General features: G+C 35.4%; 3 protein-coding genes across 7 annotated transcripts; 2 read left to right on the forward strand and 1 right to left on the reverse strand.

The window, feature by feature from the left end:
* Nucleotides 1-392: 392 nt before the first annotated feature.
* Nucleotides 393-5,530, reverse strand: LOC139109233 (estradiol 17-beta-dehydrogenase 8). 4 transcript variants are annotated; one of them, XM_070668135.1, is made up of 5 exons: nucleotides 5,407-5,530; nucleotides 3,122-3,238; nucleotides 2,657-3,032; nucleotides 2,359-2,564; nucleotides 393-540 (listed from the first exon to the last, which is right to left on the reverse strand). In XM_070668135.1, the coding sequence occupies exons 2-5, from the start codon at nucleotides 3,144-3,146 to the stop codon at nucleotides 395-397; spliced, it is 753 nt and encodes a 250-aa protein (XP_070524236.1). In that variant the 5' UTR covers nucleotides 3,147-3,238; nucleotides 5,407-5,530; the 3' UTR covers nucleotides 393-394. The 4 variants fall into 4 exon arrangements, with proteins under 4 accessions (XP_070524236.1, XP_070524234.1, XP_070524235.1 ...); XM_070668133.1 differs by lacking the exon at nucleotides 5,407-5,530 and adding an exon at nucleotides 3,358-3,641; XM_070668134.1 differs by lacking the exon at nucleotides 5,407-5,530 and adding an exon at nucleotides 3,358-3,640 and having other exon boundaries at nucleotides 393-488.
* Nucleotides 5,531-6,122: 592 nt separating this feature from the next.
* On the forward strand, nucleotides 6,123-11,379 carry Raf (Raf oncogene). The gene is made up of 2 exons (XM_070668102.1): nucleotides 6,123-6,595; nucleotides 6,815-11,379. The coding sequence occupies exon 2, from the start codon at nucleotides 7,139-7,141 to the stop codon at nucleotides 9,824-9,826; it is 2,688 nt and encodes an 895-aa protein (XP_070524203.1). The 5' UTR covers nucleotides 6,123-6,595; nucleotides 6,815-7,138; the 3' UTR covers nucleotides 9,827-11,379.
* A 727-nt stretch (nucleotides 11,380-12,106) lies between these two features.
* Nucleotides 12,107-15,807, forward strand: Mtm (phosphatidylinositol-3-phosphate phosphatase). 2 transcript variants are annotated; one of them, XM_070668115.1, is made up of 10 exons: nucleotides 12,107-12,217; nucleotides 12,731-12,954; nucleotides 13,044-13,151; nucleotides 13,432-13,884; nucleotides 13,986-14,433; nucleotides 14,506-14,681; nucleotides 14,790-14,897; nucleotides 14,980-15,164; nucleotides 15,223-15,427; nucleotides 15,495-15,807. In XM_070668115.1, exons 2-10 carry the CDS (start codon nucleotides 12,829-12,831, stop codon nucleotides 15,645-15,647), a joined length of 1,962 nt encoding a protein of 653 aa, XP_070524216.1. In that variant the 5' UTR covers nucleotides 12,107-12,217; nucleotides 12,731-12,828; the 3' UTR covers nucleotides 15,648-15,807. The 2 variants fall into 2 exon arrangements, with proteins under 2 accessions (XP_070524216.1, XP_070524217.1); XM_070668116.1 differs by lacking the exon at nucleotides 13,044-13,151.
* The last annotated feature ends 10 nt before the right edge of the window (nucleotides 15,808-15,817 follow it).

The following is a 15,817-nucleotide window of genomic DNA, read 5'->3' on the forward strand; positions in this document are numbered from 1 at the left end:
TCGATGCGTCGATCAGCGAGGAGCTTCTTTTCTTCTGGCGGTTGGTCCTCTTGGGTCTCTGGCAGCGAACTCACAAAATTCTTCCAGCGGTTCTTCAAGACGATAACGGTGTCAGGATATTTGTGACATTGCGGGAACTGTCATTGATTGGTAATTCTCATAAATCTGCGTACTTCTTTCAGCATTTAAGCGAACGGACTCTCCACGTCGGCCACGTTATTCGTCGATCTGAATAAAGAACACCGTTACATGGACATTTGCATCTTTATTTCCGAATTGTCTCCGTTGGAAGTTCTTGATGTGACTTTTTTTGAGCTCATTGTAGCTCCGAGTCGTTGTCGCATCCACTCTCCGGAAGAAAAGGGAATGATAATGGAGAAAATGATCGGCGTTTTCAGATGAGTCCTTCTATTCTGCTGGATGACCACGGATCAACTGTATCGCGCGATGGCGAGTCGGCCGAGTCGCTTGTGGTCCGACCAATGGTTCTGAAATGTTCCCGCGGTATTATAATGAAGATGATGGTGGGGCGAAGTCTCCCTGTGGAGTGAAAATCGAAAACCTTTAGAATGGTCCGCGCGCACGAGCTCATCGACACGTGCTCGCGTGTGTTCTAGTCTAACGACCAGAAAGAAAGACTTTTCTTAGTCAATTTACACTAATTTTATGATTTTATCATTTTTTTTTTTTTTTTCTCGAATAATTGAGTGACGCGACTAAGCTATTTTTTTGTACACAAACCCTTATTAAAAAAACTTAGCTGATTTATTAGAGGATTCGTCATTAAAATTTATAATCTTTTGGAACTCAATCATTACTTCATACGTGAAATTTAATTTAAATCTATCGTTGAAAAGCCAAAAGAATCGATCACAAATTTTAACAGTAATGTATAATTTATCTTTCTAGAGTTTTACGTTAAAATCGAATATTCAAAAGTCTCACTTTATGAACTTTTACTCTGAATGGAATTTAATCCGCATAAAATTTTGGTATTTGAGAATTATACATATGTATTAATAAAATTCTTAGAAATTGCGCATTATTACTACACATTTAAGCGTAAGAACGTTATATAACTATAATTCCGATTTCTCATGTGTGGCATGATTCGAGAAACGCCTAAGTCCCTCTTTGGTTCAATAAATTTATTAAATCGTTATACCATAATACACTGATCTATTTGTAAAAAAAAAAACCTTAATATAAAAATTGCTCCTTTTTTTTTCATGCAATAAAGGAAATATTTAATTTGTTCCTGCATGCTCAAACGACGAGGAAAAGCGATAAAAAATTATTAATTTAATAGCATCGTCTAAGCATATTCTTAATTAACAATTAAGAATTAATTAATAAAAACTGTTTTTTCCGCATTTTTCTTAATTAGCAATAAAGTGGCTGCTGTTAAAATAATCTAAATGGAGAATAAGATGCAGCAAGGGTTAGATCGTTTCGGATTATAAATTGCAAAATTTTCAACGTCGCTTCGCATGACTTCGTGTCGGATTAACGACAGAACCTAAAAGTTTCACTGTGAAATTTCATACTATTAGAGGCCATCGTCTCTTTCTACCTTACTAATTCTTTGACAAACTATCATTAGCTGTTCAGTCATGCTAAAACTTCTTTTTTTCTTTTACGAGGCTCTTTGACGATGGCCTGCACATCGCTCGTAATGTCGTAAAAACGAAATAGGAAAAAAACAAAGTTTGCATTAAAAAGAAACTATTATTTCTTCTTAGGTATATTAGGTATATTTAGATATATTAAATTTATTTTAATTATTTTCTAAAACAAACTATCAAAAAAAAAAAAAAATAAGCTTGCCAGACTTAGTGGCTGCTTCGGAATACTTTCTATTTCGTACATATTTCAATTTACAAATGCGTTACATAAACGCAGAAACATTTAGAATTATTTATGAAAGAGAAAATAACAGTAATCTATAGCATTTTTTACTAAAAAAAAAAAAAGCACACCTTGAAGAATAAAGACATTCAGCAATGGTAATGTATTTTAATAGATTCATATGCTTCTGTAAGCGGTATTATTTGAAATACGCTATAAACGCTTTACCAGCAAAACATTATTTATTATATAATACAAACTTTATTTTATTATATAATCTTTAATCATATTTTTAAAACAGATTTTTAAAATATTATTTTAATTATATTATATATAAATTTATATATATATAATATTTAAAAAATCTATATTTTTAATAAGATAACGTAATCGATAGTCTCATTTGTTATTAGGCTTTGATGTTATATTTATATTTTATACCTCTTAAAAAAATATGTATCTAAATACGTAGTGTGCATGTATAAATTCGTAATAAAACTTATCACATACCTCCCGTAACTTCAATGGAAGCTCCATTTATATAAGAGCTTTTATCGGAAGCTAAAAATGCAATAACTTCTGCCACTTCTTGTGGCTTTCCTATTCTTCGCAATGGCACATTTTTTATAAATAATTCTTTAACTTTATCAGGCACAGTTGTAGTGATAGGAGTATCTATGAAACCAGGTAACACTACGTTCACTCGAATTCCAAATCTGTAAAAAATCGAATATATGTATTTTTTACGTAAAAAAAATTATGTTAAATGCTTTCAATAAAATAATTAATGTCTGCATCCAATACATACTGTCCAAATTCCATACAAGCGCTTCTCGTCATAGCAATTACTCCAGCTTTTGATGCCGAGTAATTACTTTGTCCAATATTCCCAAGTTTACCAATAATTGAGCTGATATTGATAATAGAAGAGTTTTCGGTTGCGTTTGCTGCTATCATGGCTTTAACAGCTGTTTGCATAACTAAAAAAGTGCCTTTTAAATTGACATCAATTACATCGCCGAAGTTACTGTCGCTGAGTTTTACTAAAAAGTTATCTCGCGTAATGCCCGCTGAATTAACAATTATAGTAGGTGGTTTGGAAAACTGCTTTAGAACTTGTTCAAATGCCGCCTCGACACTCTTTCTATCACTGACTTCGACGTTCAGTGCAACATGTCCTTTACCTGAAATGATGAACATGTTAATAATTATTGCAACAATAAATATATATAGAATAAAATAAAATTAATAAAAGTATTAGAAATGTATAGACCTTCCAATGTGGCTGTAGTTTCCATAGCAGTTTTGATATTCAAATCAGTTGCAACTACTTTAGCACCTTCACGAGCAAATACTCGGCATACTTCTCTTCCAATTCCACTTCCAGCACCTGTAATGTAATAAAAAATGTTAGACTGATACAAATTTTGATAGTGTCATTTGCATTGTTATTAATAAAAAAAATATTAAGAAAAATTCGTAATTAATATAAAAGAGCAACTTATGCACCAGTAACTAAGGCTAGTTTTCCAGCTATGAGACTTGACATTTTGGAATATTACTCGGAGTATTATTAGTTGCAATTGAAAAAAATTGATACAATCAAAACAGTGATTAACACGAAAGTACGAGTATAATTAAAAATTCGTTCCTGATAGCTCCAAACTTTGATCGTTAAAGTATTATAAAAAGTAGGGTATTATCAGTCTCCCACTTTTCCATATAATTTTTTTTTTGTAAACATATTGCGCAACAAATTCAATTTCTTTAAGATTCGAGGTTATGGCTGATATTCATTTCAAGAATTGTCGGCTCCAACTTGTCGGAGCCAGTGAGCCTTTAACTGTTAAAGGGTTATTTCTACCAACGCAAATTGACTTTAATCTCATTTAACTTTTTATCCATTTTTTTTTTCAACTCTCAGAATTAAATAAAAAGATTAAGTTAAATCGGGATTAAAATAAAAAAATGGTCCAAGGCCAGCTCGCCAGCTAGTTTACCGATAGTTAAAATTAACAAAGTGGCCAGTATAAAGCTGATTCCATGTGAAATAAGCTTAACTATTTAATCCAAGCTGCGTCGCGACAGTCGTTGCCAGTAAAATCTACGGTCTGCGCAATATAAACTATATTTTCAGTACTGGTAGTAAATCGGACCGTAGTATTGTGGCTTCAGCCAAGCCGTTGAAGGCATGTTCTGCTGGTTCTGCAACTTCTGCAGACGCTTCAATCGGTAGTTAACAAACGGTGTCACGAAATGGCTCGAATGACAATTAAACCGAAGCAGCGTTCTTCAACGAGTCCCGGAGGATAATCGATTACATGCTTAGTGACACGCATCGCTTCGTATACCCTCGTATGTATTGTTCTGTTCTGGAGAATTTATTTCTTCGATCGTCTGATATAAGTCGTACAATGTCTACAAAATAATAGACCTCAGGTAAAAAAATATACTATCTTATTGTTTCTTTAAATGCTTCCGATGTTAAGTTCTTAATTAAATTCTTAAGAATTACGAGCGACACGCAGGATTGCGAAATTTAATAAATGTTTAGCTCAGCTCTTTCGTCGCAGATTTTGAGAAAAATCCATTCGACCGATAGCGTTTTTTATGTAGAATAAGGTTTAAGCAAGAGTGTGAAGAATATTGTAACGCATTGTGAACGTTATCTTTTTAGGTTAAGAAATTTCTGTACTGTACGTACCGACAAGAGAAGTCCGCGCGCGCATGGGCATACGATCCAGACAGCGTTCGGATATTTCAGTGCTACCAATGTTGGCGAAATCTGTTGTTTTTGCGTCGTGTATACGGTAAATATTATAATGGAATAAATGGACCAAGTCTTTCAATGGAGCAAATTGAATTAAAAAGACTGCTTATATCAAAAGATAGAAGAACATCGAAATTAGAATCGAAATAATTTATAAAAATTAGACATAATTTTATGTTAGAAAAAGGAGCAAACGGGATTTCTCTGTTTAAATGCTATTATTTAAAAATACAAGCTATATAATATTAAAGCTAGATCAGAATATAATAGTTTTTTAATATATTATCGTGAAAAGTAATTGTATATCTTTTTGTTTTAGGATGAATCAAACCATTAACAATGGAGTGTCACTCTCTGACATCTTTGGAAGGCAATTTTTTAATAATAATTAACTAAAAGTTCAATGAAAATTTTACGACTGTTAACTGCATAAAAAAAAAAAGGATAATTTAAAATATTTTTCAAAATTTTTGTCTTTTAATTGTTCGAGTTGATTTGATCTTTAGAAAAGTTTCAACGTTAGTAAGTTTTATTTAGCATTTACTTTTTACAATATTTTATTTATATTCAGTAAATGAGAGACAAAAGAAACTAAGATTGGCAGTTAAATGTCGGAGGCACCAAATTAAATGTTACTTAAAAATTTAATTTTATTTAAAAGAATATGATCTGAGCCATTAGTAAGTCACGTCGCTGGTTATATGTCACAGCTTCGAGCCTACTCTTTTATTTTTAAACTGCAGTGGTTCAGAGTTGAAATTTTATATGAAACTCGCCAGTCGTCTTACCTTTATTTGAAGATATCAAGATGTTTTGAAGTATCTCGATAATTTCCAAGTAGCAGATTGGGAGTACGTACGCACAAAGTTGGCCGGGTCAGTGTACGAGCGGAACAAATAATCGTTGACCGTTTTAAACAGACGAAAGTTGCAGTAAAAAGGTATTTGCGAAGTCTACGACCGCGCGCACACGTGCAAAAGTGTGTACTCTCACGTATCGATCTTCTTCGTCGGGTGCACTGACTCTGGTTCTGGAGTGTTATTCAATTGCCAACCCTGGTATGCGTCCCGTACGGGAGGTGTGCGTACAGTTGTACGGCCAATGGGCGAGCGGTCTTTCGTTGCCTCGGCGATAGCACCACAAGCCGCTGACGTCAAAGCGTACCTTCAGTGACGTCAGAGAACGCGCTACGCGAACGGGCCGAGTGTGTTTACGGAAAAATTGAACTTGAACCCGCTCGTGAACTTGAATTCGCGGTGGTGCGACCAAGTGCGCGGATCATCGCCGATCGAATGGGCGGCCAGGCGACCGGCAGCGGCAATGATACCGCCCGCCCTCCCGGTCGTGCGCGATCGGTATCCGAAAACGATGAGATGCTATGGCGACGTAACGAGATCTAAATTTAAACGCTTCATCGATCGGGTGCACGTCAAAATGCACGGTAAGGTATTGTACCCGCGGAGGAACAATGGTCAGGGCTGCGTCGGAGACTAATCGGAAAGCCACCGGTGCCGCAAGCCGTCGTGCGCCTTTCGTCGCGCGCGTTTCGCACATTCCACGGACTCCGTACAAATGGAGCCATGTATCGTGCAATCGATTGGAATGATTAACGCTCGCGGGGGGGAATTTCTGCATCGGCGATCGTCGTGTGATTATTGTGCTCCCGCAGATTTTTTCAGTGCCAGTACCGATATTTTGGACAACGGTGGACGAAAGAGAGACGGTGGTATGGAAGGACGAGGGGGAAAGGGAGAAGAAGTATGGGCACGTGAAGAGGTCAAGGTGACAAGTAGGAGAGGGGACTGTATCGCGAAGGTCGCCAGCACCGGCGCACCACTGACCTTTAAAAGCAGCGTGTTGCTCGCTCCTGCCACAGTTTCATTTCGGAACTTTTAAAAATCGGTCGGGTTTGCAACATCCATCTGGACGGCTGTCAAGGGATTTAATTTGCTGACAAGAGTCAGGCACAAATGCAAGGTGTAAGGAAAAACTATATGTACCAGCTTTATTTTATTTATGCATTATATAAAAAAGGATAATGCATTATGTACCTGCAAAAAAGTTTAAATAAACGTAACAGATCAATAATTTATTATTATATATTATAATTGCATATTATATATTCATATAACATTATTATTACTATTTATAGTTAAAAAGGAAATGCATTTACATGTTATTATTATGTGATTGCAGGAATTCAACATAGCATATAGGCTGTGACAGAAAGAATACAGCAAAGAAGAACAGCAACATATATATACATATATATGTATTATATATGCGGCGGGATAACGGCTGTATTATGAAAAGTAGTGCAAGCAAACAGGAACAGAAAAGAAAGTAAAACATTAGTAAATTATTTAAAGAACTGTGAGCAAAATAGAGTCGTTTAGAGTTCTTATAAGAGGAGTGTGTGGGTGCTTTCAAGATAACGACAATGAAAATAGAAGGCTCTCTTCAAGCAGACAACCCTCAGTTAGATTCAGCAGGAATGTACCCACTAAAGCGCCTCGACGTATGGCAGCAAAAACCCAAAATGCTGCCAAAAATGCAAATAAGATGACGGAGCGTAATAAATTCAATAATAAGAGAGAGCTAGATGTGGTAGTACCATCAACATCGACGGCAAGTTACTCATTATTGAAAATGTCACGCAGACAATACGATCTAGATGTGGCAGTCCCGTCAACATCGACAGCGAGTTACTCATCGTTAAAAATGTTGCGCAGAAGAACTGAACCTGACGTTCAAGATGCAACTACCAATACCGATTCTGACGATTTTGAAGAACTAGAGATTTTACAAATGACGAACTATCTCATGTCTAGAACATTGCACAAAGAGACTCAGGATAGTATTCAAGACGAGGATGAAATAATAAAATCCAATGGATACGACGACAGTCAGCAGATTGTAGAATCGACAATTCTAGGAGAGTCAGCTGTTTCCATAAAGCCAGCGATTTCGTCTGAGCCTATGGGTTTATCAAAATCCATAATTCAATCGGACCAGCCAGGTCCATCAAAGTCAGTACTTCCATCAGAGCCAGCAATTGCATCGACATCAACATCGACAGCAAGTCATTCGGCTTCGTATCAGTCTCTTCTTTTACAAAAAAAATCTTTAAAATTTGAAATAGATAATATAGGAAAAGTTATATCATGTTGTGCAACTGCCGTTAGACGTTGGTTATCTGTTATAGACGATAAACCATTTCCAGAAAAAGAATTTTTGCAGGAATATATGGAAGGAACGGATAAACTACACGAATTACAATGCAAAGAAATGGAGCTTGAAGATAAACAGGAAAAAATATTGGAGTTAGAAAAATTAAGAAAATTAAAAAAAATGAGTAAAGAGACGAAGAAGGTTTCTACTATACTTTTGGTACATCTTCCTAACAATCAACATACGACTATAAAAATAGCGAAAGGTCTTACTTTAAGACAAGCGATGGCCAAACCTATGCAACGGCGGCAATTAATTCTAGAAGACTGTGCAGCGTACATTAGACACCGAATTATGTATTTTATTTCCTGGGACACAGATATTTCGACCTTGCAATGCAAAGAAGTATTTGTTGAAACTTTAGAACAAATACCCGTTCCGGTTTTTTTCGCTCACAATTTTGTAGGAAATACATTTTTATTAGGCTTCTGTTATTCTTGTGCAAAAAGTGTTCTTTACGGACTTTACTGCACGGAATGCAACAGAAAATTTCACACAAAGTGTGTAGTTTACGCGCCCGCTTTGTGCGAACATATAAAAAGGCGCAGAGCTTATTACGAAAGGTTGCTGGCTAATAATCCAACTACGGGAATTGTTCAAATTCGTGCGAGACCAGTACCTGTTCCCTCGGTCTCTCGAAAGAGACAGAACCCGGATATATTTGTTCCGAAAGTGGATAAGACTACTCAAGTCCGGGCGAAATGGCGATACGAAAGGATATATGGAAAATACAATGAACAAAGAAGGCTCAAGAGGAAGGCGCGAAAAAATAAGAAGAAATCAAACACTGAAGATGACGCCGATGACAATGCCGATGCGGAATCCAATGATTCTGATAGTATATTTAGTGGAGATTCTATAAGGATTTGGAAAGTTACGCATGACGAAGTCATATATGAAGACGAACTCGGATCAGGGACTTACGGAACAGTTTTTAAAGCCGAGTGGCAAGGAAGTAGTGTAGCTATAAAAAAACTTAAAATCACAGACCCTACGCCGGAAGAAATAGAGTCGTTTAAAAATGAGGTAAACGTTTTACGGAAACTTCGACACGATCACGTACTCGGATTCTCAGGTTGTATTTGCAAGCCTTATCTGGCAATTATTACTCATTTCTGTAATGGGAGATCTCTCTATCAACGCTTACATGTGGACGAAGATCCAATCGAGTTATTCTCAATTGTAGTTATTTGCAGGCAAACGTCTGAAGCTATGGACTACTTGCATTCACAGAACATCATTCATCGAGACTTGAAGAGCCGCAATATACTTTTTCATGATGGACTTAACGTAAAGATCGGTGACTTTGGCCTTGCAGTAATGAGAAACCAGCAAAGAAAACAGCAGCCGGAAATAAACGACGAGAACGACGTGATGAAATCTAAAGAGGAAAAAAGTATGAAGGATCACGAGCACCAGCTGGCTGGTTCCGTCCGTTGGATGGCACCTGAGGTCCTTAGAATGAAAATCGGCGAAAATCCGTACAGTTTTCAAAGTGACGTTTATTCGTTCGGTATAGTAATGTATGAACTGTTTGCCCGCGATATACCGTATGGTCTCAAGACCGATGCACTATTCATTTTATTTAACGTAGGACGCGGTTGCTTGTCACCGAATTTAAATAAACTACGCCTCGACACACCGAAGAAACTGAAAAAGTTGTTAATACAGTGCATCGCGTTTGAGAAAGAAAAACGACCGTTGTTTCCGTATATTTTAAGACGAACGTACACCGCTTTCAAGACCGCACCAAAGATAAGAAGAACGACTTCCTTACCAGAAAATCCCGACGGATTGCCGGACACATACATTGAGAAAGCTGATGACGCTCAAGTCTTTCTCACATCTGACATTGACAGTGACAGCGATAGTGATACCGACGTCGAAATCGACGCCAATGTGAACGCAAATGCAAATGTGAATTGCATTAGCATTAGCAGTAGCGGGAGCGTTGAAGATGTCTTTGCTGATTTTTAAAATTGACAATGAACAGTTTTGAATTGAAACAAGACATATTTTCTATTTTAATCGTGTAAATACCGTGTTTGCAATGTAAAATAATGTTGAATTGAGATGTAACGAGTAGGACTGAACGCGTATTAAGCGTTTTCTTTTTTTTTTTTTCTTGTTTTTTTCTAATTCTAGTTTCTTTCTAGATTGATTAGTTGATCGACCGCCTGGGGAAAGAGAGAAGTTCATCATTAACACAGTTTATACTCGCTATCGGAAGATAATTTTTCTGCTCCAGTAGCAAGTGCAAGTCTTGCTGAGCCTTCTTCTTCGTCCCCCGATTGGTCGATTGCTACAGAAAAGAGAGAAGCCTACTATAAATATAGACTGCATTCCGATATTCATACAATGCAATACTGAAAATCTATAATGTACGTCGCACAACTTACAGATTTTCAGTACTAGCTGAGAGTATTAAAATGCAGTCACAGTTCAATCTCGCTATCTTAGAAGTAAAAAAGAGAAGATAAGCCTGTCGAAGACATTTGTCTCTTTCTACAACAGGTACATGTGATCGAAATGCGCAATCATTCTTATTATAAGTCTAGTAATACGATTCGCTGATAAACGCATTTTTTTTAAGAGAAAAAGTTTGTAAAAAAATGGTCTTCGTAAAAAAAAAGAATTATAAATACAGGGTGTCTCATAGTAAACGAACACTTTCAGTTTACTATGGGACATCGTGACGTAGCATCTATTGATTTTGTATAAGTTTTATGAACGGAGATCTGGATAAAAAAAAATTTTTTTTTTTAGGCTTCTAGATCTCTATTCGAGAATATGTAAAGTTAAGTTACAAGAATGAAATGACATTTAAGTCTTACTGGTTATTAACTTACCTACGAGATATTCTTCCAAAGCCCGAAGTAACTTTTGTATGTATTTTAATTTTATTTCGAATACGTTGAATTAAATTTTTTTTTTCCTAAGATATGTAATATATACCTTCATTATTCAAGCAGAACAGTTTATTCTGGTGACGTTAGTACAACGATTAGTTTCGCGACAGATACTCTGTTCTGCTTTCCAAATTTAAGTGGCCTAAGATAATTCGTTATAAGTAGTAAATATATTAAAATATATGTATTAAAATTTAATAAAAATGAATAACTGTATGTATTTCATAAAACTTTTTGGAATAACCGTAATGGAATTTTTACCGTAAACGTTACGTTATTAAATTTAACTAACTCGAACATCGCGTCGCTGATTTACAAATAGGTTTTATCATTCGAACATAACAACGAGAAAGGAAAATGGATATGTGTGCATGGATGTTTATAATGTGTCAATCTTTGTGTGTTTAATCGATGTTAAATAATGTTTTAAACGAAACAAAATTTGAATCTTGACGGATAAAGGATGGAACAACTTACAATAAAAATTGTAATGCGCAAAATAAACTTGGGATCGATGTGAAATACAATATAATGTTAATTAGCATTGGGAAATTATCGCTGTGTCATATTTTAAATTTCTCATTCCATTAAAAAGAATAAAAGCATTAAAGAAAAAAAAAAGAAAGATTTTCACAAGTATATTTTTATATGTATATGTATATATACATATATATAGATATACATATATGTATATACGTTAAAGGGAAATAAAAAGTAAGAAATATATTTATTTATATACACGCGTATACACGGAAAAGAACAAAATGTATGTAGGAAAGGGTGGAGTAAAATGGATAAGATTATTGCGTTAAATGTTTCAGTTATTAGATCTTGTTATCTTTTTTCCCTCCCTCTTTTTTTTTTCTTTTTTCTTAGAAAGTTACCTTCCTTTAATCATATATATGTATAAATGTATGAATATATACACATATATGTAAAGAAACAAGATGAAATACATTACTCTGTATTATTTGTGTAATGAATGTGAAATTACTTCTCAGCTGGGATTCTATCCTTAATTTATTTCTTTACACCTCGTCTATTTCGCCAGATTAATAATTATATACATATATAATGTTTCTTTAATATCCAAAATTAAATATTAAATTGACGAGACTGTGAAGTGGATAAATATAAATAAATTAAATTTATGAAGACACATTTATTACAAAATTAATAATGTATTGTAGAATTTATGTTTCTTATAATTAGAAAACATTTACTTTTTGATCTCAGTTCTGATTCAATGAAGGTGCCAAAGTAAAATAAATGAAATAAACATTGGACATATGCGTGGGAAGATGCCATTCTGCGGAACAAGTGCACGTACACCTGAGATGGATGATTGTTCCGCCACCTGACGACGGTCGCGCGGAAGATGGCCGCGTCTGTCAAAAGTATGTTGCACTGACAGAGCCGAACGCTACGGGATACGTTGCATTAATATAAAGTAAAGCAGGTTTGTATTCGGCGTATCAACGCGGATTTCGGCGCGACTGAGATAATCGCGCGTATCGAAGAATAATGAAGCGAACTACGCGCTTCTGGGCGTGGCACGGCGCGAATAGTCTCTAATTCCGGTTATATTGTTAAATACTCTTCTCGCCGTGTTTTCTGTGAAAGTACGCGTCGTTTGCACTGTACTACGAAATGTCCGTCGTCGGCCCGTTAAATTTAATTATTTTCATTATCGTGTTGCCACAAGCGCTACAAACTTCGAGAGGTTATGACACAGAGACCGAAGTCTACTCTAGCGCTTGGAAAAAGAACTTGAATATTCCACCGTTTACAGATATTTTTTTTTTTTTTTTTTATGTACCCTGGCTGGCTTTACGTGTTCGAAATGTATTTGAGACGTATTCGTTGTGAGATATATTAAAAAAATATTTATATAAAAATTAAATATTTGACTTAATTTTTGGAGAATATACTATTATTGGATTTTCATACGTTTTTTGTTATAACTGTGCAGGTGCAGAAGATTTGTATGATCGTAAGTTGTAAATATAACTGAAAACAAGAATGTTGTTACAACGAAAGTAGAAAAATTGGAAATTTTTTTTAACAAGTATGGAAAAGAGGGGCAGTGCAGAACTCTTGGGCACAGAACAAAGCAATTCAAAGAATGCCAGTTCAGACTCTCTCAATTCAGACAGCAAGAGCAGCTCACTTAATTCGAAAATGGGTCAGGAATCGGTATGGAAAAATTACGATTGTTTTTGGTTATGATTATAATCGATATAACGCTATTATTGAATCCCGAATAAATTTATAAATTTCTTTAGGAGAGTTGGGAAAAAGCTTCGCATTCAAAAAGTTTTTCTTCAAGCTCCACTTCAACAGATAATAATATAGTTTCTGCTTTAGAGGCTAAAAAAGATAATCAAGTAAAAGTGAGTTTGTAGTATACGCCTTAACACAGCATTGTTTTAATTTTTGTTCACAGTTATATCTTTCATTGATTTAAATACACAATGATTATTAACGATCGTACGTTTTTGTTGAATTAGCAATTTTATTGTGTAAAATATTTTTTTTATTATTTCACTTTTACTTTTATGACACTGCTATTGTTTATTCTGTTGAAGCTGTAGAGAAAAAAAAACTTTTCTTTTTATTACAAAATTAATTGTTTCACTGTTTATTGTTTCATTGTTTCACTGTTTGAATTAGAATTTAACTGGAGGAGACACGGGACCACCGCTACTGAATGGAGAACGGGTACAAGGGATCGCGCATGAAGTCACCTATTTGTGTCCTTACTCAGGGCCTGCCAGAGGGATTCTTAGTGTTACAAACTACAAACTTCATTTTCGTAGTATAGATCGAGAAACGCCTTACGTTGTTGAAGTGCCGTTGGGAGTTGTTAGTCGCATCGAAAAAGTCGGTGGCGCGTCAAGCAGAGGAGAAAATTCTTATGGAATTGAAGTATTTTGTAAGGATATGAGGAATCTCAGATTTGCGCATAAGCAAGAGAATCATTCTAGACGAGACGTATTCGAAAAATTACAGCAATATTCTTTTCCATTATCTCACAAATTACCTCTTTTTGCCTTTGAATACTCAGAGACTTTTTCTGAAAACGGTTGGAACGTTTATGAACCTATTGCAGAATTGAAAAGAATGGTACGTATAAAAAAAAAAAAAAAAAAAAAATGTTTTGACGAAATTTAAAAGTACGTTTATATAAGTTGTTAAAAACTTAATGTCTTCTTATTTAATTTCAGGGTGTAAATAACGACATGTGGAAAATATCTAAAATCAATGACACATATTCGCTTTGCGACAGTTATCCGGCCGTATGGGCAGTACCTGCCGCGGCGACCGACGAGGATCTCCAAGCGTCGGCATCTTTTAGGAGTAGAGGCAGACTTCCTGTCCTCTCATGGATTCATCCAGAAAGCCAAGCCACGATAACTCGTTGCGCTCAACCATTAGTAGGTGTCGGAGGTAAACGGAGTCGCGAGGACGAAAGGTACGTTCAGTTAATAATGGACGCTAACGCACAAAGTCACAAATTGTTTATTATGGATGCGCGACCGATGCCAAATGCAATAGCGAATAAAGCGAAGGGCGGTGGATACGAAAGCGAAGACGCTTATCAAAACGCGGAATTGGTCTTTCTTGATATTCATAATATACATGTTATGAGAGAAAGTCTCAGGAAGCTGAAAGGTATTAGATTTTTCGCATTTATATTAATGTTAAGCTTTTTTTTTTTTTTTATGTACATATACCTTGTTTTAGAATTATGTTTTCCCACGATTGATGAGGCTCGATGGCTGTCAGGCATAGAATCAACGATGTGGCTTAAGCATATCAAATGTGTTCTTGCTGGAGCTGTAAGAATTGTAGACAAAGTCGAAAATCACAAGACTTCAGTTTTAGTTCACTGTTCCGATGGTTGGGACAGAACAGCACAGGTAAATATCGTTTAATTTTGTAATTGCTTAATTATCAATTTTCATAATAATACTCAAAAGATGAAACATTGTATTACTTATTACTTACCGTTAGAATTTTTTTTTTAGCTTACTGCTCTCGCAATGTTAATGTTAGATCCATACTATAGAACAGTCAAAGGATTTGAGGTTCTAATAGAAAAAGAGTGGCTTAGTTTTGGACATAAATTTCAACAGGTACATAGAACTTTAAGTTATTTTATGACTTTGCTATATGTGTTTTAATTTAATTAATAATAGTTTTTTTTTTTTTTTTTAGAGAATAGGTCACGGTGATGAACACCACAGTGATGCAGATAGATCGCCGGTATTTTTACAATTTATTGATTGCGTTTGGCAAATAATGCGGCAGTTCCCTAACGCTTTTGAATTCAACGAACATTTTTTAATTACCATTCTCGATCATCTTTACTCTTGCAGATTTGGAACTTTTTTGTTTAGCAGGTATTTATTTGATTTACGTTTTATATATATACAAATTAATAATTAATAACGTTTATAGCGAGCGTGAAAGAATGCAAGAGCAAGTGAAACAAAGAACAGTCTCTCTCTGGTCGTATACTAATAGTCAATTACCTCTTTATTTGAATCCTCTGTATCGGTCCGGTACAAACTATCAGCTTGTTTTAATGCCAGTTGCTAGTATGCGATATATCAAACCGTGGAAAAGTCTTTACTGTAGATGGAATCCCAGTATGCGGCAACAGGTATGTGAAAATATTTAGTAAGACCATCACGTAAATATATATTATTAATTTTTTCGTCTGTTTTAAGGATCCTGTTTATCAAAGAACAAGAGAGCTTCTAGTCTTAAAAGAACAGCTCGAAAAACAGCTGGAAGAAGGTAGACGTGAACAGGCCTCACGTGCAAATCGATCTGTCACTTCATCAGCGCCTCCCAGAATACATTCCCCGGTTCACATATAGCGTTATGGGGAACTCTGACCCGTCTGATAATTTGTAGTTTTGTAAATGAGCTGTAAACTCTTGGTCTACTCCTTTGAGCCAGACACAAGATATTTTGACTGAATTTCGCTAGTGGATGCTATGTATAATACGCCCACTTGATAAAAACGATAAAAACGAATTTAGATTCG

This window comes from Cardiocondyla obscurior, linkage group LG17 (assembly GCF_019399895.1).
Source record: "Cardiocondyla obscurior isolate alpha-2009 linkage group LG17, Cobs3.1, whole genome shotgun sequence".
In the NCBI taxonomy this organism is placed as follows: Eukaryota; Metazoa; Arthropoda; class Insecta; order Hymenoptera; family Formicidae; genus Cardiocondyla; species Cardiocondyla obscurior.

What these genes read in the sequence shown, in the direction of transcription:
- Mtm (XM_070668115.1), top strand. Translation starts at nt 12,829, where the DNA reads ATGGAAAAGAGGGGCAGTGCAGAACTCTTGGGCACAGAACAAAGCAAT. An exon ending in AAGTCTCAGGAAGCTGAAAG is followed by an intron (nt 14,434 to 14,505) that starts GTATTAGATTTT and finishes ACCTTGTTTTAG; the next exon opens with AATTATGTTTTCCCACGATT. An exon ending in GTTGGGACAGAACAGCACAG is followed by an intron (nt 14,682 to 14,789) that starts GTAAATATCGTT and finishes TTTTTTTTTTAG; the next exon opens with CTTACTGCTCTCGCAATGTT.
- LOC139109233 (XM_070668133.1), bottom strand. Translation starts at nt 3,397, where the DNA reads ATGTCAAGTCTCATAGCTGGAAAACTAGCCTTAGTTACTG. An exon ending in AACTACAGCCACATTGGAAG is followed by an intron (nt 3,033 to 3,121) that starts GTCTATACATTT and finishes TCATCATTTCAG; the next exon opens with GTAAAGGACATGTTGCACTG. An exon ending in TTCCATTGAAGTTACGGGAG is followed by an intron (nt 541 to 2,358) that starts GTATGTGATAAG and finishes TTCACTCCACAG; the next exon opens with GGAGACTTCGCCCCACCATC.
- Raf (XM_070668102.1), top strand. Translation starts at nt 7,139, where the DNA reads ATGGCAGCAAAAACCCAAAATGCTGCCAAAAATGCAAATAAGATGACG.